Genomic DNA, 24,929 nt, shown 5'->3' with positions numbered 1-24,929 from the left:
GCCATCGCCCCCCTCCTCCGGCTGAGGAGACGCGGGGCTGCCTCTGCCACCTGCCCCGCTCCAGCCAGGTCCCCCCAGTCCCTCGGCGCAGACGGGGGGTGCTCAAGGACACCCCATCCCACGTACGCCCCGGCAGCACCGGCCGTGCCCTCAGCCGCCGGCCCCTCCCCGCCGCGGCGCTCGTTTCCGGGGGGACTTTGTGCCCCGCCGTTTCCCTTCCCCCGCTCGGCGCGGCCCGGCGGCGGCCGTGATGCAGTCGCGCGCGCTGTGCGGGGCCGCGGGGCGCCGGGTGCGGCTGCTGCTGCGGCACGTGCTGCGCCCCGGGCCCCGCGCGCGGCACCGCTCAGGTAACCGGGCCTGTCCCCGGGAGCGCCGCGTCCCCGCGGGGAGCCGGAGCGGGCTGCGGGGATCGGCCGAGGGCGGGAGCACCTCCCGCACCGGGACAGGCGGAGGTAGCGGCCGCCGCTCGGCCTGGAGAAGGGAAGGCTCCGGGGACACCTTAGAGCGACCTTCCAGCACCTGAAAGGGCTACAAGAAAGCTGGGGAGGGACCGTTCATAAAGGCTTCTACTGACTGGTTTAGGGGCACTGGGTATAAACTGGAGAGGGGCAGATTTCGACTAGACAGAAGGAGGAATTTCTTCACACTGAGGGTGGTGAGACACTGGCACAGGTTGCCCAGGGAAGCTGTGGCTGCCCCATCCCTGGAGGTGTTCAAGGCCAGGTTGGATGGGGCCTTGGGCAGCCTGGGCTGGTGGGAGGTGTCCCTGCCCGTGACAGGGGGCTTGGAACCAGGTGAGCTTTAAGATTTAACCACTCCTCTAATACTGTGTTCAGTTCTGGGCTCCTCACCACAAAAAGGATGTTGAGGCTCTGGAGCGAGTCCAGAGAAGAGCAACAAAGCTGGTGAGGGGGCTGGAGAGCAGGTCTTATGAGGAGCGGCTGAGAGAGCTGGGGTTCTTTAGCCTGGAGAAGAGAAGGCTGAGGGGAGACCTCATTGCTCTCTACAACTACCTGAAAGGAGGTTGTGGAGGGGAGGGTGCTGGCCTCTTCTCCCAAGTGATGGGGGACAGGACAAGAGGGAATGGCCTCAAGCTCCGCCAGGGGAGATTTAGGCTGGACATTAGGAAAAAATTTTTCACAGAAAGGGTCATTGGGCACTGGAACAGGCTGCCCAGGGAGGTGGTTGAGTCACCTTCCCTGGAGGTGTTTAAGGCATGGGTGGATGAGGTGCTGAGGGGCATGGTTTAGTGTTTGATAGGAATGGTTGGACTTGATGATCTGGTGAGTCTCTTCCAACCTGGTTATTCTATGATTCTATGATTCCTTCCAACCCAAACCATTCTATGATTCATTCAAGTAATTGTATTCTTTTGGGAGTTAGACAGAATGTCCCTCTGACAACAAGTTTTCTTTCAAGCAGTGTTTTTCCACTCTTACATCTTCCGTGCAGCATGATCTGTGCTGAACTGATGTGTCTTCTGTAATCACCTCTGTTTGCATCTTTCCCTGTTTCAAATGCAAGGCCAAGCAGAGAGCTGGCTTCAAAGCTTCAAATGATGAAGAGTTATGACTTTCATAATAGCATAAAAATTAGTCCTTGGAAAGTAATAGAATGTGCATAAGATTTCTGGGAAAATTTATCCGTATGCTTGTAAGTGGGAAAAACGTTCTGTCCCCAGTTCTTGTGTCGCTGCACACGATTGATGGACATTGCTCCCTTGTGTTGCCCAGGCCTGATAAAGGGTGCCTGGTTTCTAAAACTCCAAAATGAGTCTTAATTTATTTGTGGCATGTTTGATATCACTCTTCCAGGGTGGCTTGGGGAACATGAGTCAGGCTACTTCCTTATGGGCTGCCACTTTGCATTGCCGTCCCTGTGTCTTCTTATGCTTATGAGCGTTGCGTGAGAGAAGAGGGCAGAGTGCAGCCACAGACTTGCAGGAAGCTTTAGTGCAGCTTTCCACGGCTTCTCTCAAAGCATTTCACCAGCAGTAAAGCGAGGAGCAACCCCAACCCCTCTGCCTGTGGGCACTGCTCTTTGTCAGGCAGGTTGTGTCAGCATTACGTGGTTTTATCCTTCCACTGAGGCTGAGCTGTATCTGTGTCAGGGGTTGCCGAGGCTGATGCGTGTTGGAGCGTGCCTGCAGCGTATGGTAATGAGATAGGGGGTTGACCTTGAGCTTGCACATGCTACGAAGGATGACCTGAGCTGTCCTGGAGTATCCTCTGGTGACCTTTGAGACAGATGACAGGCCTGTGCAGAGCAGAAGTGGCTTTTGGAAACAGTGGCATATGCCAGTGATAGCTGGTGCTTTTCTGGATGACTGTAACAAAGCTACTAAATACAGAATGAGTGATGAGCAGCTCTAAATTAGGGGCACAGAACGACAGTGAGTGACTCTAATGGTGAGGTACTCTCAAAAGGTCTTAATTGCACCCCTTTAATAAACCATTTATCTCATTTTTTAAATTTTTTTTTAATCTCTTTATTAGTTGGTGAGTTTATTTCTTTAAATATGTGTTTGGCTTCTCAAAGTTTTTTTCAAGAGGGAACCCTTTGCAGAATCAATGACTAAAATTCCTTCAGGAATTTTCACACGGGAAATATTTTGCTTGTGAAAAGTACCGAAGGAACTGGGGTTGTGAAGTATATGCTTGCAGCCCAGAAAGTAACCAGGCCTGCATCCAAAGGAGTGTGACTACCAGGTTAAGGGAGGTGATTCTGCCTTTCTACTCTGCTCTTGTGAGACCTCACTTGGAGTGCTGCATTCAGTTCTGGAATCCTCAGCACAGGAAGGACATGAATCTCTTAGAGTGAGTCCAGAGGAGGCCACAGAAATGATCAGAGGGCTGGAGCACCTTCTGCGTGAGAACAGGCTGAGAGAGTTGAGGCTGTTCAGCCTGAAGAAGAGAAGGCTCTAGGGAGACCTTATAGGAGCCTTCCAGTACTTAAAGTGGACCTACAGGAAAGCTGGGAAAGGACTCTTTATCAAGGAGTGCAGTGATAGGACAAAGGGGTAACTGTTTTATGGTGAAAGAGGGGAGATTTAGATTAGACATTAGAAAGAAATTCTCCTTGCAGGTGGTGAGGTACTGAAACAGGTTGCCCAGAGAAATTGTGGGTGCCTCATCCCTGGAGGTATTCATGGCCGTGTTGGATGAGGCTATGAGCAAGCCGATCCAGTGGAAGGTGTGCGTGCCCATGACAAGAGGGTTGGAATGAGATGATCTTTAAGGCCTCTCCAACCCAAAGCATTCTATGTTTCTATGATTTATCTTAAAAGAAATAGGAATAAAAGGGAACAAGTTAACAATGTGTGAAACAACCACCTTGCCAAGGTAGCTCAGGACTTTTCAGCCCTTTGTTGGGATGAATGACCTTAAGAATGAGAAGAAATTTAGCAAAATGAAATGACAGCAAATGTGGTATTACTAAAACACTTCATAATTTCAGTGTGCTGTAGAATGTAATATTGGTAATATTCATGGATGCACTGTATATGTATATTAATAATAAAATTATTCCCAGTTACAATCAATGATGGTGGTAGACTTGGGGAAAAGATTTAAATCTCAAAGCTCTAGACAATCTTGTAGTTTATTATAGGCAGGCTAAGGGAGTGCAGTGATTGGACGAGGGGTAATGGTTTTAAGTTGTAAGAGGAGAGGATTTAGATTAGAGAGGAAGAAATTCTTTCCTATGAGGGTGGTGAGGCACTGGAACAGGTTGCCCAGGGAAGTCCTGGATGCTCCGTCCCTGGAGGTGTTCAAGGCCACCTGATCAAGTGGAAGGTGTCCCTGCCCATGGCAGGGGGCATGGAACTAGATGATTGTTAAGGTCCTTTCCAACCCAACTATTCTATTATATTCTAAGAAATAATATTAGGGATATTTGCCCTCCCAGCACCTGAGACACTTTGTTCATTATAGTATTTCATCTGGCTCTGTGAATTTGTGATGTTGATATTAGGAATACTGTAGATTATTTGCATTTACTTTTATTAATTTATATTTATTAATTTAATTATTTATTAATTTAAATTAATAAATTGCATGTCTTCTTGCAGGCCCTATCGCTCCTTTGAGGTTACTGAAGTTTCAAAGAGATAGTCTGAGATTTTGTCTGCAACGTGTTTTTGCATGTCTGCAAGCAGAAAATATTTCTGAAAGGGCTGGAAGCTGTTAACAGTCGAACAGCAAATTGTTGTTTATCCAGTAATTTGGATCTGACATCCCTGCCAGATCAGATTTACTCTCTGCGGTGGTACCTCTTAAGTGTAAGCGAGATGATGTTGTCAGTTTGTGTTCTGTAATATGTGGAGTCACGCTTAGCTCTTTAGCTTTGTCTTTGTAATGCGAATATGGCTTGCTGGTGCACTGGGTGCTATGGAGAAGCTGCTAGAGCTGTCTAATGGTAAGGCTTAGGAGAAATCTCTGAGTGCAAACCAGAGGCACACAGTGACTAAAGGGTAATGGGAATAGCTAGGAAGGGTTTGGATTTGCACAACTTATTTAATGAGGGAAATTTCAGTCATAGTAACAAATGGAAGGATGAATATCACTTTCCTATCTGTTTTAATGTAGGCTTACTGCTTCCTTCCAGAAGACTGACAAAAAAATCAAGGGTTTTGTACGCTGCAGTTATTTGTGATGAATTATTATTATTTTAAACACAGCTTAAAATAATAGGCTGAATAAAGTGAAATATTATGTAACTCAGTCCACTGATGTTTAATTATTTGCATCTATCTGTATATAATGTAGAACACGTGAAAAAATCTGACATTATCAAAGTTGTTTTAAGGGTTTGGTGGGAACAAGTGCTGAATTTGGTGAAAACTGAGAAGCTGAAACCCTAGAAATCAGTGCCTGTCACGTATTACAGGCAAAGAAGTGTCTTTTGGGTGCTTGTGGGTGTATATAAAACAACTTACTCTTTGTCACTTATGTAGACCAAAATATATACCAGTTTCATTTGTTGTTTTCTGCATTTTTGCCTGCCCAGGTTTACTTCCTGTGCTTTCCAAAACCTGGTGACTCTAATTTACTACTCAAACCTATGTTTAAAGCCTAAAAGATCTCAATGATACCTACAGCAGTATCTGCTGAGTGTAACACAGTCAGCTGTGAAAACTCTATCAGACTTCAGAATCCTGTGATGCTAATCAGGCGTATAGGATCTAAGCGATTGTGGTAAAAATTTATAATCTGAAAGAAGACTGTTAACGGGATCATGTGTTTAACAGGGGGTTTGGGTGGCTTTTTTCCAGGTCCATTACTGTCCAAAGCCTTAAGTAGCGGTTGATGACGGATGTAAATGCTTTCCAGCGCATTCCCTTGTTGTCTTTACCTGTGTCATTATCTTGGTGACGCTCACAACTGGAAGGGTGGTTCTGACAGTATATTTTTCACTGGCAGAACCTATTTAAAAGACTTTGTTCTTTCATCTTTCCTTTAACATTCCTGTTAGTGTCCATTGCCTCTGCAGTTGTACTTACGGGGCTGCATTGTTGTGACCGAAACGATTCCAGTGATTTATGGCTTATGAACAGTTGTTGCGTCAGCACAATGGAAAAGGCAGCAAATGGGAACAGGAATTGTCAAAGCCAGTTGTCTGTGAAAGTTTGCAGACTTATGCCTGAGTTATGTCAAATTGAGAGAAAAGCTTGGTGGCTAAAAAACAGTCTTTTCTTAGACATGCTGATATAGCTGGAAGAAAGGGATGAGCTCTCAGGCAGATAAGCTTCTGTACGCTCTTCAGTAGTGTTTCACCACTGTTCCCATGAGTAGATGTCAGTAAGTAGCTTCTGAGTTTTAATATTTGGCAACTGTTCAAAGTTTAAATTTTCCTGTTTTACAACTGCTACAGTCCTGATAAGTGTTGATGTGTTCGGCGCGTCCTGACTGTTTTACTACATAAGGCTGAAGCTGAACCTGTTTGTCAGATTCAGGGGCTCAGGATAGTTGTGTAGGAGATGCCATAATGAATTTTAAACCTTTTTTTTCCTATTTTGTTATCTTTTCAGTAAATGGGAAGGTTTTTTTAAAAAAACTCTCTCTTGATTTTCAGTTGCTTCTTTTTAGTTGAAATATATTGAAATTATGCTAATGCATTTGATACCTAACCTCGGTTTTGGATAGAATGATAGTTTGGCTTTTCTGCACTGAGCAAACTGTACTTCAGGAATCCTCATGTTGTTTTAAAACACTCTGAGCTAATTCTCTCGTAAGTAGCACTGGCCACAGAAGATTTAAAAGGGAACACTAGGGATGCAGTGAACAGCTGTTACCGTATCAGTAAAAGGAGGTAGTAGATATTGCTTTCTGCAGACAGCTAGCAGAAACCTCCTGCCTATGGGCCCTCGCATTCATGAGGAATTTCAACCTGACATCTGCTAGGTGGGCAGTCTGGCATTGTGCGTGTACTCTTGGTAGCTTCTAGACTGCTTTGGTAAAAATTCTGTAATGCAGATGACAGAGAGCTTGGACTGGGTCAGCTCTTCACATCATCTGCCGCTCACGAGTAGGGAAGAACTGTGGTTGGTTTAGTCAGCAGCCTCAATGCAGGCTGGATTGCAATGACCACAGCACAACTGAGGTGTGGATCTGGAGCAAGACTGGGAAAGTGAGCAGCAGAATTAGGATCCTGGACTTCAGGACTGCAGGCTTTCGCTTACTCAGGAGAGTGATGAGTCAAGTCCCTTGGATATCAACCATGAAGAAGAAGGGTACCCAGGAGAGCTTAAAGATTTTTTAAAAAAAATTTAACACCACCTCAGGAATGAACCATCCCACAGTGCAGGATGATCTGGTATTTCAGCAGGAGGTCTGCATGGCCAAGCATGGAACTTTCCAGTGAAGGGAGCATAGAAAACTGGAACTAAGGGCATGCAACAGAAAAAGGGTGTAAAAGTGCTATTTGGTGTGTAGGGACAAAATCTTTACTATCTCATAAACTACATATCTTTAGTCCGGAAGGACCTTGATAAACTGGGCCAAAAGAAACCACAAAAAGCTTAAGAAGAAAAAGTATGCTACTGGGCTGAAGTGTTGCTGCGTGTCACTACAGGCTATGGAGGGATTGACTGAGTAGCGGCTTTGCTAAAAAGGCTGCAGTGTTGCACTGGATGTCTGGTTGAATATGAGCTGACACCTCATAGCAAATGAGGTGAAGCACAGAATGGGCTACATTAGGAGGAGCGTGGGCCATGTTAAAGGGAGAATTAATCTCTAGAAAGCACTGGTGGAGCTCAGCCTGGAATGCTGTGTCCAGTTTTGGGTTCCGTAGTTCTAGGGAGATATTTAGAAATTGATGGGAGTCCGCTCAAGGGCTACCAAAATTGTTAGGAGCCTTGAGCACCTAATTGTAGGGAGAAGCTGAGGGATCTGGACTTGTCGTGCTTGCAAGGAGAGGCGTAAGGGAGGAGAAATCTATTGGCAACTTACAAATATAGTTAAAAAAATTATGAACACTACTTAACAGTGGCAGATGAGGAGGCATTCGTCACAGACTGGGGTATGGGAGGCTCAGACTGTCTAACAGGACAAGTGTTTTCACTAGTAGAGTAGTGCAGCAGAGGAAGAGGTTGGCTACAAAAGCTGTGGAACATCCATCCTTGAAGGTTTCTGAGACTCCATCAGCCAAAGCCATGGCTCATCACATCTCACCTTGGTGATAAGGTAACATTGAGTAGGAAGTTGGAGAAGATAACCTCCAGAGTCCACTCCAACCAATATTTCTAAAGTAATTGATGAAATGAGCAGCTTAGCACTTCTTTCACATGGTAATACATGCTCTGAAGTTTATATATCAAGTCTACTGAGATCATCATGGCATTAAACATATTTAAAACTGACTTCTCACTTCATAGCACCCTTGTAGTTGAGCATCATCAGACTCCCTACCTTTAGGGTATGCTATTGGCCTAAACTAAAAATAGCTCTCTACTAATTGTAAACTTCCTGCATGGTTGGATGTCAGATAAGAGTCCAAGTTCATGTTGTTGATCCTCTACTAATGCAGAAAAATAGAGGGAAAGGTGCACTTCCTGGAGTAAATACAAGATTTTGTTTTAATGACTCTTTGGACTTTCATCAGTAAGAAGAATCATTGGCTTAAAGTAGATGATAGTTGAAATATCAAGCATTAGCTTCAAAACTGAAAATTAATAAAAGAAGATTCAATAATGTTATAAAAGATGATATAACAATAATGTTGAGTAGAAATCAATTCACATTTTATATTTGAAGTAGTTGTTTTGGTTTCTTAGAAGGAAAGACCTCCTTTTGCTCATAAAAAAAGGGCGACTCAAGTGAAATGGATTTTGTTGCTTAGATTGGAGCTGGGTTTTGTTGTGTAAACATCCAACCCTCAGTCAGCAGCTGTTGTTGGGCTGCAGTGTAGTGGGCAGCAGCTGAGCCTCCACCTCGTCTGTATGCGGAGGCAGCAGTGGGCAGGGAGCAAGCCTGGCAAGTGTGGCAAATGCGTTTCTGTTCTTCATACTAATGTGCTTGGGAGGCTGCCAGCACCAATGCGAGATGCAGGATAGGTTAGTGTTACCCGGTGACGGTGCGTAATGTTTGCAGCCGTGAAGATGGCCAGTAAGACCTGGTGTGAAATGAGAGAAATAAATCAGTTGTGTAGATAGGACTACTTTTTTTTTTTCTTTTTTTTCTTCTGAATAATGTATTTGGAAAAGTTGAAGAAAAAGAAAAAACACAAATGCTGGAACATGTCATTTCTGTATCTTGAAAATAAGTTGGCTCCTCAGAGATGGGCGCTGACACTTCTCTGTGCCCTTATGGAAATGTGCTGGATAAATATCAGCTAAGAGCATCTTCAAGGTTTTTTTATTTGTTTGTTTGTCTTCGTTTATTTTTTTTTCCTCCTCTCCTTTCCTTCACATTAGAATGAAATTAAGACCTGGAAATATACATTTGAATATAATAAAGACTTTTAAGTTTCCCGTAACAGGTGTGATCTTATCACACAGAGATTAGTGTTACCAGAGCTTAGCACTTTCACAGTTTTAATATGCTTTTGCTGTTTCTGGCTTTTGAGACCAGATGGATAGTCTTTGTACAGCTGAGTGTATAATATACCAAGATGACTGTTGGAGTGTGTTAATCTCACATAAATTCAGGACTAAAGAGGCCAAAAGGCAATAATTTCAGCCACCTAAAAACTCAGTGTTCCTGGAGCTTCAGTGTAGTGTCTTATAAAAACCCTGCGAATGTAAAGATTTACAGATGGGAGTGGAACTGTTTATGTTGTGCACTCAAAAAACTAAACACGTGTAGATCTGTGCAGGGTGTTTTCTTTCGCTGTTGGATTTCTTTATTTAAATATGGCCATTTTGAATTTAGTAATTTCCTTCTTTTTTTTCTGAATATGTTATTTCACCAGAAATATGGCAAGTAGAAGAAATAAAACTCTTGTCTGCTTCTTAAATTCTTCAATTGTGATTGAGATATAATCTGTTTGTCCCCAGATGTGATCAGCATTGCTGTAAATAATTTAAACAGCAGTGTTTTTTCTTCTCAACATATAGGAAAAAAATATTACAATTAGGCAATAGTGTCTTTTTGGGAGGGGGAAAGAGAAGAAGGACAGTTGGTGTAATACTAGCTTTTAAATAGAAGACTGGTTGAATGTGCCAAGTGTAAAATAAAGCTGCATCTTCAGGAAGCTGCCTTACTGAGATGGTAACATAAACCTACACAATGGGTCAGAACAAAGGTGAGTTGATGAATTCTACTATTCTGTCTCAGAGAATGGTGAGTTTATGAGTTCTACTATTCTGTCTCAGAGAATGGTGAGTAGGAGATGCTGAGGGAAAGCCGAAGTGCTCTCCTTGTCTCCGGCTGCTGCCTCTGCAGCTCAGAGGTTTGTAGCTGAAGGTGGTGGGTTTCTGTTCATTAGTCTTCAGTGGACTGAGTGCACGAAGTAAGAAGCCTGCTCACCTGAGGAGCCCTTGTCAATTGCAGTAAAAAGCAGATGTAGGTATTGATATTGTTATCTGTAAAAACTGGCTCTAAAGTAGAGTGCATTACGTTGTGTGTTGCAGTTACTGACTAGCTCTATGTGTGTGCAAATTGCCATTTTGCAGGGGTGCAATTCACACCTGTCTGTTCCAGATGCAGTAGGAGGAGTTCATTGCATGTACTGAGGCACTGTTTTCTTATTCCTTATCTCAGAGAGTCTGCTCCGGATTCTGGTAGTGGGACAAGATCTTTATGTGCCCCCAGTTTCTAGCCCATATTACGTGGGATCATAAACTTCCAGTTCTGTCTCTGTGATTGCCCCATGAATGAGACGTTGCCCGTACCTTTTGGGTTCTGGCTTACTTGGCATTTGTTTTGTTTCAGCAGTCATAGCTTTTTGTGTACATTAGACACTGCTTGTACCTGTTTTCCCCAAAGACCGTGATACCAAATATTACTGCTTTCTGTGTGGGAGGTAAGAAACTATGGGCACGCCTTCACTGCTTGCCTAAGCAAGCCTGATACAGGCAACAAAGTCTTAATTGCAAAACCTCATATATATAGCTTTTGTCCACCACAGTGTGGTAACAGCCTGTGAGCCGGGTTGGAGTATTAATGGGATATTTTGTAATTTGCAATGGAGACAAATAGTTTGAGAAATATGTTCTCAAATTATGAGTCTCGCTGATTTAACACCACCATTTTACCAAGCAGGCTGTTGTCAGTTCCTTGCCAGCTGGTGAAACACTGGAAAGACTGTCTGGGATGGCATCTCTGCTCAAAGAGTTTGGAAACCGAGTAACTAAACATGAGATTTCAAATAAGTACAGAAGAAACAAATGGGACAAGAAAACATAGCCCAGGTGGAAGTGTGTGATAAAATTAGTGGGCTAATCCCCCACTGTGCTCAACTAGCTGGGAAAATAGACTCTGCTGTCTTGGCTTATTGTTGCTTAAAGTTCTATTAAATATGGTTAATATTTTTGCTTTGTGGACAGATGCAAGTTAGAGGCAACATGTCTCCTGGCAGCAACAAACCTGTTAAAAGCTGAATGCCCTGACTGTACATTAGGGATTTTGTGTCTTCAGCTCTCTCCTCATCTTGCATATAGTTCTCTCCCAGCCTGTACTTCGTGAAAATTTGCAGGGAGTGTTGATGACTGGAATAGTTGTGGGATTTTTGGATGTGATTAGATTTGTTGATCGAGGGTTAGCATGTTACAGACTGACATAATTACCACCAGAAGGGATGCATTTTCCGCCTAGTCCAAACTCAGTTGTGTGTTTGGGTTTGTTTTTTTTTTTAGGGACTACAGGAAATCAACTAAGGCTTTTCAATACTGTGCCAATAAAATAGGTAATTAGAATTCTTTCCTGTAGATGATATAATCATTCCAACATATTGAAAAAGTCTGGCACCTTGTTTCAGCATCTGGTCCCTGTAGTCTATTGGATGACTGTATGTATGAAAGAGTATTTACAACTTGAGTTGAGGTGATTTAAGCTAGGAGCTAATTAGACATTTACTCTTGTCTCATTGCATGTTGGCTGGGTAATGGTGAGAAAATAAACTGGCACTAATTTCCTAAGGATATATCAGGCAGCCTGCTCTTTTTAGAATGTTAAAATTCTTCCTAGCTGAACTAATGAGATGTGTCAACTTTTGCAAGAAGCAGCAGACTCCTAGGATGTTTTCCTCAACTTGGAGGCATTTTGGTCCATCCTTTAGCTGTTCCCAGTGGGAAAGAGAAGTTGGAGGTGCAGCAGAAGGGAGACAGGAGATGATGCTTATGCAGTAAGATCGCTTTAAAACTTATGCTTATGCAGTAAGATCGCTTTAAAACTTATGCTTATGCAGTAAGATCGCTTTAAAACTTATGCTTATGCAGTAAGATCGCTTTAAAACTTATGCTTATGCAGTAAGATCGCTTATGCAGTCATCGCTTTAAAACTTAGAGGAGTGGGCAAAGCCCTGGGAGTGGGCTCTGTTTGGTACCATTCCTCTTCCTGGCTCCTACATAGATCTGCCAGAGTAGGATGCTCTAGCAGGGAGGGTGGGAACTGCTTGGTGCTGCTTATCTGTAGTAAAAACGATGAGCCTTTGGCCACCTTTTACTTATCAGTACTGCTATTACTAAGTCTCCCACTTCCTGGCAAGCCATTGAAGCACTGTATTGTCACTTAAGATGTGGGATCAGCCACCATCTTATGGCCTTTTGCAAACATTTTAAGGAAAAAATGTAGGGCTGATTATCTGGACCTCATGAGCATGAAGTCTTCATAACCCACAGGCGTGTATGTCAGGCTCTGAACCCCGGTCTTGGTGTTATTGTTAAGCCCTTAAATGTGGGAGGAAATTGGCTATTAGCATATCTTCGCTGCTTCCTATCTGTTGCTGTAGGTGATTCTCCTCTGGCTGCTATAAATCTAGTCCTAAATGTGTAACCTTTGCCATGGATTGTTTGAGTCATGTCACCTGGGGATTTTTGGCCTTGTGAGATCTGCAGTAACATCTGGGTACACTGGAAGAGAACTGCAATTGAATGCAAAACTAGAGTAATTGCTGGCTGAAAGGATTGCTCCTTGGTGTACAGGAGGAGTTTAGTTGCCTCTGTCAATTTGGACATGCTTCCTCTTCATCTCTCACTCTGGTTCTAGCATTGATCTTCAAACTCTTTGAAACCTTAGGCAGTGCTGGAGATAGATGACTGTAGGCTGTGTCCTGTTGAATGCAGTGAGTCAAAGTTAAAATCAACAACAGGATTTTTAGAGCTGGATCTTGTTTGTGGGCTATGTCTTTTCTCCATTTCATTTCTCAGAAAAGCACAAGCATAAAACAGTTCCAAAACTTGTCCTCAGTTCATGGAGAGTTACTGTAATCACAGTACTGTGGCAAAATTGCATCCCTGCGCAGGAGTATTACTCCAGTAATCCTCTCCATCCTAGCATGTGCACTACAATGCCTGTTGGGCAATCAAGCTGATGGTATCGTAGAATCATGAAGTGGTTTGAGTTGGAAGGAACCTTAAAGTTCATCCAGTTCCAACCCCCCTGCCCATGGCAGGGACACCTCTCATGAGATCAGGCTGCCCAAGGCCCCATCCAACCTGGCCTTGAACACCTCCAGGGATGGGGCAGCCACAGCTTCCCTGGGAAACCTGTTCCAGTGCCTCACCACCCTTATTGTGAAGAAATTCCTCTTTATGTTTAGTCTAAATCTGCCACTTTCCAGTTTATACCCATTTCCCTTCATCCTATCACTACAAGCCTTTGTAAACAGTCCCTCCCGAGCTTCTTGTAGCCCCTTCAGGTTCTGGAAGGTCGCTATAAAGTCTCCTCAGAGCCGTCTCTTCTCCAGGCTGAACAACCACAACTCCCTCAGCCTGTCCTCGTATGGGAGATGCTCTAGACCTTCAACGACAGTAATGGAAAAAACATTATTTTACTGGAATCATCCTACCTTCATGTTGTTAATAGTCTTGAACTAATTTGCATGGCCCAGATGGTCTCTTGAAAAAAAAATAAGCTTATTTTCTTGACTTCAAGGGTTCTGGGTGTTGTGCTGTTTTTCTTTGACCACCACTGCCTTGGTGCTCACCCATTTCCTGGCTGCAAACCAGATTTCTCTTCTGGTTTTCATGAGAAGGTACACAGGGCATACCCTGCAATTTAATTCAAGTCTGTGCGTGGAGAAAGACAGTTAAGACAGGCAAGTCCTAGTAAGAGGCAAGAAATAAAGCAGCCAGGTGCTTTAGTTTTGGTGAAATCCAGAACAAGAAGTGCTTGAGACCTCTTGACCCTTGAAAAGGTGCCAGGTTCTGCAGCCATACCAGTCAGAGAGTGCAGGAGGGACCTGCTGACATGAATGTATGATTTTGTACCTTCAACCTTTCAGGCTGTTAAAACTCAGGAAGATCATCACCCCAGCAAGTGTTTCTCACCACTAGATCTGCAGATAAACAGTCTAAGGATTTAATTTCAATAAATCAACGGCAGTAGCTGGAGTGGGGTTTTGTAGTAAGCTTGAAATTCATTGCTCCTAACAAAATAAATTATGGATATAACAACAGCAACAAAAGAAAAAAGACAAGGAATATTAAGTGTTGATTGTCTTGATACTTGATCTGTTGAAAAGTAGCGGAGCCTAATTAGTAAACTAGCGGTTTTCTAACGCATTAGAGATGGCTTTCTGAACACACAACCAGCCTTACTATAGCAGACCTATGCTTTAAACATTTATATAAGGACATTAAACACTTTAAAAGTATCTGGGAACTAACAGACTTCTTTTCTCTCTCTTTTTTTTTTTTTTTTAAGATGGTATTGTCAGTATTGGAGATGTGTCTTTTAAACTCAAAACACCTAAGAACCCAGAACTTGTTCCACAGAACTATGGTAAGAATCTGCTTTCCTTTTGAATGAGTTTCAAGGCTTTATTTCCTCACTAAAGTCACCTAAATGACTTTGCTAAAATTATTGAAGAGATGTTTTGAAAAATCTTGCAACGACGTAGGGAAGGCTGAATTCTTTGCTGAATTCTTTACTGTATCTCTGATTCAGGTGGCTATATAGGAATCTCTTAACTTTGAATGCAACGTGTCCCATTGGTCAGTGGGGCAATAAAAGGACTGTTTGTGTGTGTTTAAATACTTTGTTCAAAAGGGTTCTCGTCCATCTCATTCTAAAAATAATACTGTAATCTCAAATTTCTTGGTCTTAAAACTGTGGCAGTTTAAAATTATCATTTGGTTACGATTGGTTATTTGTCCTTGGAATTTTCTTCTGTATGGCAGATGTATGGTATTTTTCTGCTCTGATGTTTAGTATTTCCAGATTGTCATGTCAGCAAACACAAAGGTCTTTGCAATTCATCAAGTTAATAGGAAGTCAATTGCATAGTGATAAAAAATGTTATCATATACTTACAGAAGTCACAGCCAATTATACACATTAACAATGCTCATACATATACTTACAATAAATTCACAATATGTTTTGATACCTTATTAAAAAAGCTGTGGATTTGCAGCCATCCGCATTTCCTGTTTGTTTCTTGAGAATACAGGGCTTCTTGAGCTTTCCTTTTTGCATGGTGGATCAGAGAGTGAATCATACTTTCATTGTGAAGTTTCCTAGCACAGTGCAGGCCAACTGTTTCCTAAGGATCCAAAATGTCCACTTGCCATTTGTTCAGTACTTTCACATGCAGGCTGCTGGATGTCTGGCATTTAAATAAATAAGCTCCAACCCATGAAAAACTGGTTTTTCCACCTAGATAAATTCTCAGACCAAACCAAATCACACACGGTGTTCTAAGGGGATGTTTAAGTCTTTTACTGTGCTTAGACTTGGCCGAGCGTTGAGAACTCCCAGTGGCTCTCATCACTGGGCTTGCAAGGTCCTACAGTTGGAATCTGAGGATAGTCACTCACTTCAAGCCAATTTGCTTTCTAACATATCTAAATTAATTCCATGATAATTTGAAAAGGACATCAAGAAAACTGCTGGGACAGTGACATTTTTAGGGGATGGCGGGTGGGGGCGTTGTTTGGTTTTGTTCTGTTTTAGAGCAATGGCACTGATAACATTGATAGTAGATTGCCAGTGCATAGCTGGTAGGATGGGTAACTGCTGGATGAAGGATACTATGGGCAAGTGTACACATATAGGGTCAGAAAGGACAGGGGCTGCTCTATAAAGGTTCATATTGTTGTGTTCTTAGGCTATAGTAATTCACTTCATCTGACAGGCTTTAGGTGGCCCTACTTGAGCAGGGGGTTTGGACAAGATGACCTCGAGAGGTCCCTTCCAACCTCAACTGTTCCGTGATTCCTTATTTTGTGGTAACTGTGGGATAGTACATCTGTGTTACTACTGATGTGTTTAGATTACTGTTTCTTAACTCTCTTCTGAAATGCAATCTTTCTTCTGAAATATTTGTCCTTTGAGAGCTGTAGCAGGAATGCAAAGGGAGACTTTGCTTGCTTTCATTCTTTGACAGTTGTGAAGTCTGCCAGTAGTCTACTTGGCCAAATTTCTGGTTTGCATCTGGATCATGGACTGCTGAATTCCCACATGCCAGTAGGCATCACACTGTGATGCTTTCCTTCCAGGTGATTTACAGAACCAAAGATACCATATGACACGTCTCAGACCCTGTTGTTACAGGGTAGCCTGTGAAGAAAGAATTTCTGTTCTAGGCTGTAATGGCACTTCCCCTATCTTGTAATCTCCCTGGGAATGCGACTGAACAATTGAGAAATGCTGCTTCTTAAACAATCAGTTTCTGATTCTCATTATTTATTCTGTATGCCTGTTCTCTCATCTTCATCATGACTAATGTGATCTGTTTCACTTGTTTACATTTTTTTGTAAATTGTTTTGCTTTCTGGTTTTCTGTACTGTGCCAGATGTGTTAATTTTAGCAACTAGGCCTCCCTGACTTTCACTCCTCCAAACCATGCTGTTACATGTTTTGGGTCAATCTGCACTTTTTAGCAAGGTAAATGTCATCTCTGTGTTGCTATAACAGTACGTCTTTTGGTTCTTTGGATTGGGAAGATAAGAGAATTATGAAAACATTTGGTAGAATCAAAGCAAAAAAAATTTTCTACTTAAAAATTTTAAGAAAGAAAAAGTACTTGAAAACTAATCTGATAGAAAAAATATTAAAAATGGGATGTATACAATGATGGGATCAGCTAAAATCTGATACTACAACTAAAAGAAATGTTTATGAGCACATACGAGGTATATTACTTATTGGTTTTCTCTTTTTTTTTAATACTCATGACCGAAAGGAGCCAATGTCATGCTTGTGATACTGTTGTTCTTCAGTATTCATGTACTTATAGTAGGAGTACTTAAAGTACAAAATTTTGCTTAAAACTCTAAAGTTTCAGTTAATTTACTAGTACTGCATGTGAAATTGTTTTCTAGCCAATGATTTGTGTAGAATAGAATGTTTCTGCTTGTGTTTTTCTGCCAGATAAAAGCCATGTTAAAATGCAGTGATGTTAAAAGTGCAAATCTATAACTTGCAGCAAATTTCAGGGAAGTAATAGCTTTTTCTAAACTCAACATTATTACTCTAAGCTTAAAAGTAACCTTAAAAACTGAAAAATATTGTAACACCTGTAAGGAATATAAATGTATCACGTACTTACAAAACTTCACAGTTATCATTTTGTTACATAATTGATACTGGAATATTTCATTCTTTATGCTACCAAATTCAACTCATTTCTTTGATTCCTTCATTGAACCTTGTTGCATTTTGCAGAAATGGATAGTATCAGTGTAGCTGATTACTTCATGTTTTCACGTCTTTGCTTTTCAGGTTTTATTCTAGGTACCTGGCAAGTTCTATGTGAAGTACTCAATTTTTTGTGTTAATGTACGATATTAATTTGTTTTACTGTTGTTGGCAAATGGCTTTTTATTAGAAGATGATAATTAAAGGTACATATAATCTGAATTGTTCCTTTTTTTCTTTTATAAGTGACAAGTGAAAATGAGTCAGACACAAGGGAATTTTGTTAATGGGATTTCTGTCATAACTGTCTGACATTGTAGAAAGAGGGCACTTATTTTTGCACTGCCTGTTCTTTTATCAGTAAAAATAAACCCTATATTTTTAAAATCTCACTGTACCTGAAAGGCACAATTATTTCTATAATTATACCTTGGAGAAACTTTGTACAGCTTTCCATGATAGCTTAGATCTAAAACTGAATTGCAAGAACGCACATTTATTTATTTATTTATTTATTTATTTATTTATATCACATGGAGTTCATGTTAGTACACTGCTTTTGTTGGTGGTTTCTGGAAGTTTTATGAAAATGACAATGTACCTGGTAGATTATATGTTTATTAATCTTGACAAAACAATTCCTAACATATCTCTTTCAGGACGCTTTGTTTAATGATCGCAAATCCTTGTTAACGCAGGAAAAGGAATGTTCTCTTGAAACACCTTATTTGCTCTTCTGCTCTCTGAAGGCACAAGTGTATTTGAGAGTTCGACTGTAGTCATGTTACATACAACTGCATCGAACTGTGGAAGATTAGTTTCAAACAGTGTGTGGGTTTGTGCCCGGTGTCCTCTGAGTCTGAGCACCCTCCTCAATATGTTGATCAAAATTGATGTACATGTATACAAGGGGTTAAGTGACAAATCCTATTAGTTTTGTCAGCTGGGGTGTATGGAAGACTGATTACCATGAGGAATGATGTCGCAGTCGGGGCAATCCATGACACGTAGAAGTTGTGGGCCAAAAGACCATCTTTATTGATTTTAGAAGACTTTTTATACCCCTTCCCGAGCTGCGCGTCCATGCACGATTGGTTTAGCTAAAGACCGACAGTTCATAATTGGACGACTCCTTCTCAGTTGTAACTTCATAATTGGGTGATTCCACCTGCGGCCTGGCAGTTTCCTAATCTTGTTTACTTGGCTCTTCTTCGTGCCTTCCAGCTTCTCCAAGGATACATGGGCATCTGTTCAAGGCCACTGTTTAAGTTCACACACTCTAACTCCTCGGACCAGCCGAGGTTTCCCACAGAATTTAAACAAAAAGTTTATGTACACATAGTAGTGAAATACAAGAAAGTAGCACTAAATGGATTTCTGTGCTTGAAAGGGAATTGTTTTAATGTTGAGCTCTTCCATAAACAGCTGGGGTTAATCTCTAGATCAATGCCTCTCGTTCTTGTGGGAGACTTCAATCTTCCTGATAACCTGCTGGAAGTACAATAGAGCAGAAAGAAAGCAGTCTAGGAGGCTCCTGGAGTTCATGGAAGACAACTTCCTTGCACAGCTGGTGAATGGACGAACAAGGGAAGGTGCCCTCCTGGACCTGCTGTTTGTGAACAGAGAAGGCCTTGTGGGGGATGTGGCAGTAGGTGGACGCCTAGGACAAAGCGATCATGAGATGATAGGGTTTTCTGTTCTAGGTGAAGTGAAGAGGGTGGTTAGCAGGATGGTAGCATTAAATTTCCAGAGGGCAGACTTTGAACTCTTCAGAAGGCTGGTTGACAAAGTCTCATGGGAGACAGTACTTAAGGGCAAGGGAGCCCAGGAGGGCTGGGGGCTCTTCAAAAAGGAAATCCTAGCAGCTCAGGAGAAAGCCATCCCCATGTTCCGGAAAAAAAGCCGGCAGGGGAGAAAACCAGCTTGGTTGAACAGAGAGATCTTGAGTGATATCAAGAAGAACAGGAATGTTTATTGGCTCTGGAAGAGGGGACAGGCCTCTTGGATGGACTACAGGAGGGAAGTGAGATTGTGTAGAGAAAAAATCAGAAGGGCTAAGGCTCAACTAGAAATCAGATTGGCAAAGTCTGTGAAAGATAACAAAAAGTCTTTCTATAAGAAAGACTGTTGGTTGACAGCGACTGAACATGAGCCAGCAGTGTGCCCAGGTGGCCAAGAAGGCCAATGGCATCTTGGCTTGTATCAGAAACGGCGTGACCAGCAGGTCCAGGGAGGTTATTCTTCCTCTGTACTCGGCACTGGTGAGACCGCTCCTCGAATCCTGTGTTCAGTTCTGGGCCCCTCACCACAAGAAGGATGTTGAGGCTCTGGAGCGAGTCCAGAGAAGAGCAACAAAGCTGGTGAGGGGGCTGGAGAGCAGGCCTTACGAGGAGTGGCTGAGAGAGCTGGGGTTGTTTAGCCTGGAGAAGAGGAGGCTGAGGGGAGACCTCATTGCTCTCTACAACTACCTGAAAGGAGGTTGTAGAGAGGAGGGTGCTGGCCTCTTCTCCCAAGTGACAGGGGACAGGACAAGAGGGAATGGCCTCAAGCTCCGCCAAGGGAGATTTAGGCTGGACATTAGGAAAAAATTTTTCACAGAAAGGGTCATTGGGCACTGGCAGAGGCTGCCCAGGGAGGTGGTTGATTCCCCTTCCCTGGAGGTGTTTAAGGCATGGGTGGATGAGGTGCTGAGGGGCATGGTTTAGTGTTTGCTAGGAATGGTTGGACTCAATGATCCAGTGAGTCTCTTCCAACCTGGTTATTCTATGATTCTGTGAAACTGGGGTTATGTCTCTGTGGTCGGCTCAGTGGTGCCAGCAGTTCCTGTTATTTATTCTTCACATGAAAGATCAGTATTGTCTTTACAGTAAGACACCTTAGTGACCTCCCAGAATGGTACGCACCATGTACTGAAGGAGGGGCAAGTGTGTGCTCATTATTGCTCAAAGTAGGTTCGGATTTGCACTGGAACATGTCTTCTTTCTTGTTTCTGTATTTACTTTAAATCTGAATGTCAGATTGCAACACATTACAGAGACAAGCTGTATTGCAGGATGACTGTAACTTTGCACTAAAAAAGATTTTTGTTGTTACATTTCTTCTTTCTTAACATAAGGAAGGATGCCTGATGTCAGAGGTGGTGATTATTTCAGGAGTTGGAGTTTTCATGTAGCCTTGCAACTGATCTGCTATTTGGCTGTTACCACCTAATCTGGACTCTGAAATAGTGGAGTTTTTTTCTAGTAGAGCTCTGAATGTTTTGCACAATTATCCTTGTTTTGTCTATGCCAATAGTGAGACACAGGGAGTATGGAAACCTTCGGCAAAGGTGTGGGTGGAGCTCAGGAAGTGGTCTGCAGTGTTCCATGTGCCTCAAAGCAGGGTCAAATGAACTTGAACCATTCCTGAGAGATGTTTGTCTTCCTTGTTCTTAAATTTGCCAGTGATGCAGATTGTAGAACTTCTCTGAACACTTTGATGTAGTAATTAACAATTCTTTTGTGAAAAAAAAACTTTTTTTGATGCCTCATTCAGATAATTTTGGACCCTGGGGTTTGTTCTATCTAACATAACCATGATGTACAGATTTCTTTTTTTTTTCACTGTAACTCTGTCTTGCATATTGGGAAACAATTATTATGATTTCCAGCCATTTCTTCTCTAGACCGAGTTCTTTAACTTCTCAATATTTTCCAGACTTTTGATAACTCTTGCTCATTTCTAGACTCTCTCAAACTTTTCTGTGCTGGACTGAGCTGTTGTGCTTGGAAGTAAACACAGTATGTCCTTCCGTTTGGAATCTGAGCTTCAGATAACTGCTCTGACTATGTATTTCCCTGTGAGTTGTACATCCAGCTATGAATAGTTTCATTTATTCCATCTTTATATGTCACTAAGAGAAACTTAGTCTTCTGAATCCCATTCAGTGTTCCTTCCAGAAAGCTGTTTAGCTTTACATGATTCCTTTATATTCTCCTTTAATTTGTACTCACATGGAGAAACAGGATTTACTTATGTAGCTCTTATACTTCCCTGTGAAGCAATTGACTCAGAAGAATGATAAATGAGTTTACAGTATCACCACGAAGTAACTTACCCCCTTCTAAGCCCCTGCAAAGGCTCACAACTTGTTGACGTAAGAGCAAAAATTTTTGCAATGAAGACTGTTTCCGTGAAAAATTTATGAGGAAAAATAGTATTCCAGTGAAAACTGTCTGTGATGTAACCACGTTATGTGACTTTGTAAACTCCTTGGGCTTTGTGCATCAGCATAAAATTGGCAAAGCAGTAATGTTTTACTTGTGAAAGGCTAAATGAAAGCAGCTGAGAACAGGGCACATCGAGTGCCTCTCTCTTCACCTTGGCTGTTCTGCCTCCTTCACTGTGTCCTGGACAACTCACTCTCTTCCTTCATTGTCCCCCAGCCTGAACAAGCTGTGAAACAAGTTTCAGTGAGATCAGGTTTTTTGAACATTTTCCCTTTTTGCAATGTGTTTGTGATTTTAGTCAAAGGCCTCTCTCTGTGCTGAATACACTGCAGACTGCCGTGGACCCGAGGCTCCTGGGGTGCATTGAGGGTAACATCTTAGTCCAGCTGATAGAGACCCCCACCCGAGGAGGTGCAATACTGGACCTTATGGTCACTAATACAAGCGAATTCATCAGTGACATTAGGATCAGAGGCAGTCTGGGCTGTAGTGATCATGCGCTGGTGGAGATCAGGGTCCAGAGGGATATGGGACAGGTGAGGAGTATAGTCAGGACACTAAATTTCAGGAAAGCAAACTCCCATCTCTTCAAGGAATTACTCAATAGGACCTCATGGGACGTGGTCCTCTGAGACATGGGAGAGGAAAAGAGCTGGAAAATATTCAAGGATGCTTTCCATAAAGTGCAAGAGCGCTCAGTTCCCGTATGTAGAAAGTCAGGCAGGAAGGGGAAGAGGTTGATGTCGCTGACTTGAGACCTGCTGGTTAAATTTAAGAAGAAGAGGGAACTGCACAGGCAGTGCAAGCAGGGATGGGTAATCTGGGACGTATATAGGGACGCTGCCCAGTTGTGTAGGGAGGAAGTCAGGAAGGCCAAGGCGCAGCTGGAGCTAAATTTGGCAAGGGAAGTAAAGACTAACAAGAAGGACTTCTACAGGTATGTCAATCAAAAGAGGAAGGTCAAAGAGAACGTACCCCCACTGATGGTTGGAAATGGTGACCTCGTATCAACAGATGAGGAGAGGGCTGATGTACTTAACTTTTTTGCCTCAGTCTTCAGCAATAACTGCTCTCCTCACCCCTCCTGGTTCATGGGACAGCAAGATGGTGATCCGAGGGATAAGCGCTCTCCCACTGTAGAGGAGGGACAGGTTCGTGACCACCTGAGGAACCTGAACATTTGTGAGTCTATGGGACCTGATGAGATGTATCCCAGAGTCCTGAGGGAGTTGGCAGATGTGGTTGCCAAGCCACTCTCCATGATATTTGAAAAGTCATGGCAGTCAGGAGGAGACCCAAGTGACAGGAAGAGGGGTAAAATTTTGCCCATTTTAAAAAAAGGCAGAAAAGACGACCCTGGGAACTCCAGTCCTGTCAGCCTCACCTCTGTGTCTGGGAAGATCATGGAACAGATCCTCCTAGAAGACATGCTAAAGCACATGGAGGCCATGGAAGTGATTAATGGCAGCCAGCAAGGCTTCACCAGGGGCATTTTGTGCCTGACCAACTTAGTGGCTTTCGATGATGGGGTCACTGCAGCAGTGGACACGGGTGAACTGACAGATGTGATCTATCTAGACTTCTGTAAAGCCTTTGACATGGTCCCCCACAACATCATTCTCTCTAAATTGGAGAGATATGGATTTGATGGGTGGACAGTACAGTGGATAAGAAACTGGTTGGATGGTCGTATACAGAGGGCAGTGTTCAATGGCTCGAAGTCCAGATGAAGATCAGTGACAAGTGGTGTCCCTCAGGGGTCTGTACTGGGACCGGTGCTGTTTAATATCTTCATCAGTGATACTGACAGCAAGGTGGAGTGCACCCTCAGCAAGTTTGCAGGTGACACCAAGCTGAGTGGTGGAGTTTCCACACTGGAAGGACAGGATGTCATCCAGAGGGACCTGGACAGGCTGGAGAATTGGGCCTGTGAGAACCTCATGAGGTTCAACAAGGCAAAATGCAAGGTCCTACACCTGGGTTGAGACAATCCCCGTTTTCAGTAGATGATGGGGGATGACGCGAGTGAGAGCAGCCCTGCAGAGAAGGACTTGAGGGTGCTGGTCGATGAGAAGCTCGACATGAACTGGCAATGTGCGCTCGCAGCCCAGAAGGCCAACCATATCCTGGGCTGCATCAGAAGTAGCGTGGGCTGCATCAAAAGTAGCAGTGGCTGCCCCATCCCTTGGGGTGTTTAAGGCCAGGTTGGATGGAGCCTTGGGTAACCTGATCTACTGGGAGGTGTCCCTGCCTATGGCAGGGGAGTTGGAACTAGATGATCTTTAAGGTCCCTTCCAATCCTAACTATTCTGTGATTGTAAAGGACCGCCTCCGTAGTCAAATGAGAGAAGATCTTTTTCCCCAATTAAATTTTGCCTCCCCTGATAAGAAGAACTATTCTCAGACTCTGAACACACACTGTAGCAAAGGTTCAGGGAATGCCAAGGTTTGGTTTTGTTCCGTTGAAAATCATATGTATTGGTGTCTCCTAAATGCCTGTTGGTTATGTGATTGACCGAACCTGAGTCACACAGGGACATGAGCTCAAATGTATTTTTTACTACATCTGGAATAGATATTCTTTGGAGTCAGGTTATTTAACTGTCTCTGAACAGTAGGGAGAGGTAGATGTCTCCTTCATTTATGGAATTTCTTTTGTAGGTGGGACACAAGGACTTGCCAGCAGATACTGTCTGCTATCTCCAGTGAATCTTATGGCTTCAGTGAGTGTAGCACATGCCAAGAATTCGAGTATGAGTGAGCTGGAAAATCTCCGAGGCTAGCATAGTCATTTCAGTCTTGGTTTTATCAAAAGCTGATTTGTGGATCAAACAAGCAGCTGCTGCATTTGCTTCAAAATCTATTTACAACCATTTTCTTCTTTTCTTATTTGAGGATTTCTCTGTTCTGCTTCAGCTGCTCACTTTACAAAATGCGCAGATTCTGCTAGGTGTTGTCCTACTTATCACATATTACAAAGCAATAGAATGCAATTGCTTTTACTGGACATCCTGGATACACAGGAATAGCAAATTGTAGCACCGACTGCTCTCCTGCATGTGCCAGATGGTGTCTTTGAGAATACGCTGTAGAGCCTTCCTACGCACCATCCTGCAGATTAAGAATACAGGGCCAGCCACTCAACTACTGCAAATCAGCAGAGTACCACTAAACAGATTGTGCAAACCCAGTTTGCATTAGATGCTATCTGACTCATGGGATAATTAATAAAATTTGCTGTAATATACACGCTGATGCTTTTTTCAGCTCATTTGCCCTGTCTTCTAAATGTCATAGGAAAGAATTACATGGTGCTTGTAGTAAAGTTAGCGTACAGTACTTGAACAGAGGGGGACTTTTTCAAGTCATGTTAGAGGAAACGTAAAAGGTTTGCAATGTCGATAGCATGGTACAAGAAGGCTAAATATATAGAAGTAGTATACAAGATACTTGTATATGTGCATGTGAAGTTACTTTTGA

The 24,929-nt window shown here is 42.7% G+C and overlaps 1 protein-coding gene across 1 annotated transcript in view; it reads left to right on the top strand.

Moving 5' to 3' along the window:
- The first annotated feature begins 221 nt into the window (after positions 1 to 221).
- VWA8 (von Willebrand factor A domain containing 8) overlaps positions 222 to 24,929 on the top strand; it is a 202,253-nt gene continuing 177,545 nt past the window's right edge. Inside the window, exons 1-2 of the mRNA XM_069880696.1 lie at positions 222 to 347; positions 14,304 to 14,381. Of these exons, the coding sequence (XP_069736797.1) occupies positions 251 to 347; positions 14,304 to 14,381 (175 nt within the window). The 5' untranslated portion in view covers positions 222 to 250. The remainder of the gene's footprint in view (positions 348 to 14,303; positions 14,382 to 24,929) is intronic.

The sequence above is a fragment of the Phaenicophaeus curvirostris genome, chromosome 1, assembly GCF_032191515.1.
Source record: "Phaenicophaeus curvirostris isolate KB17595 chromosome 1, BPBGC_Pcur_1.0, whole genome shotgun sequence".
In the NCBI taxonomy this organism is placed as follows: Eukaryota; Metazoa; Chordata; class Aves; order Cuculiformes; family Cuculidae; genus Phaenicophaeus; species Phaenicophaeus curvirostris.
The sequence above is the reverse complement of the archived record's forward strand: the minus strand, read 5'-3'. Positions and strand labels throughout refer to the sequence as shown.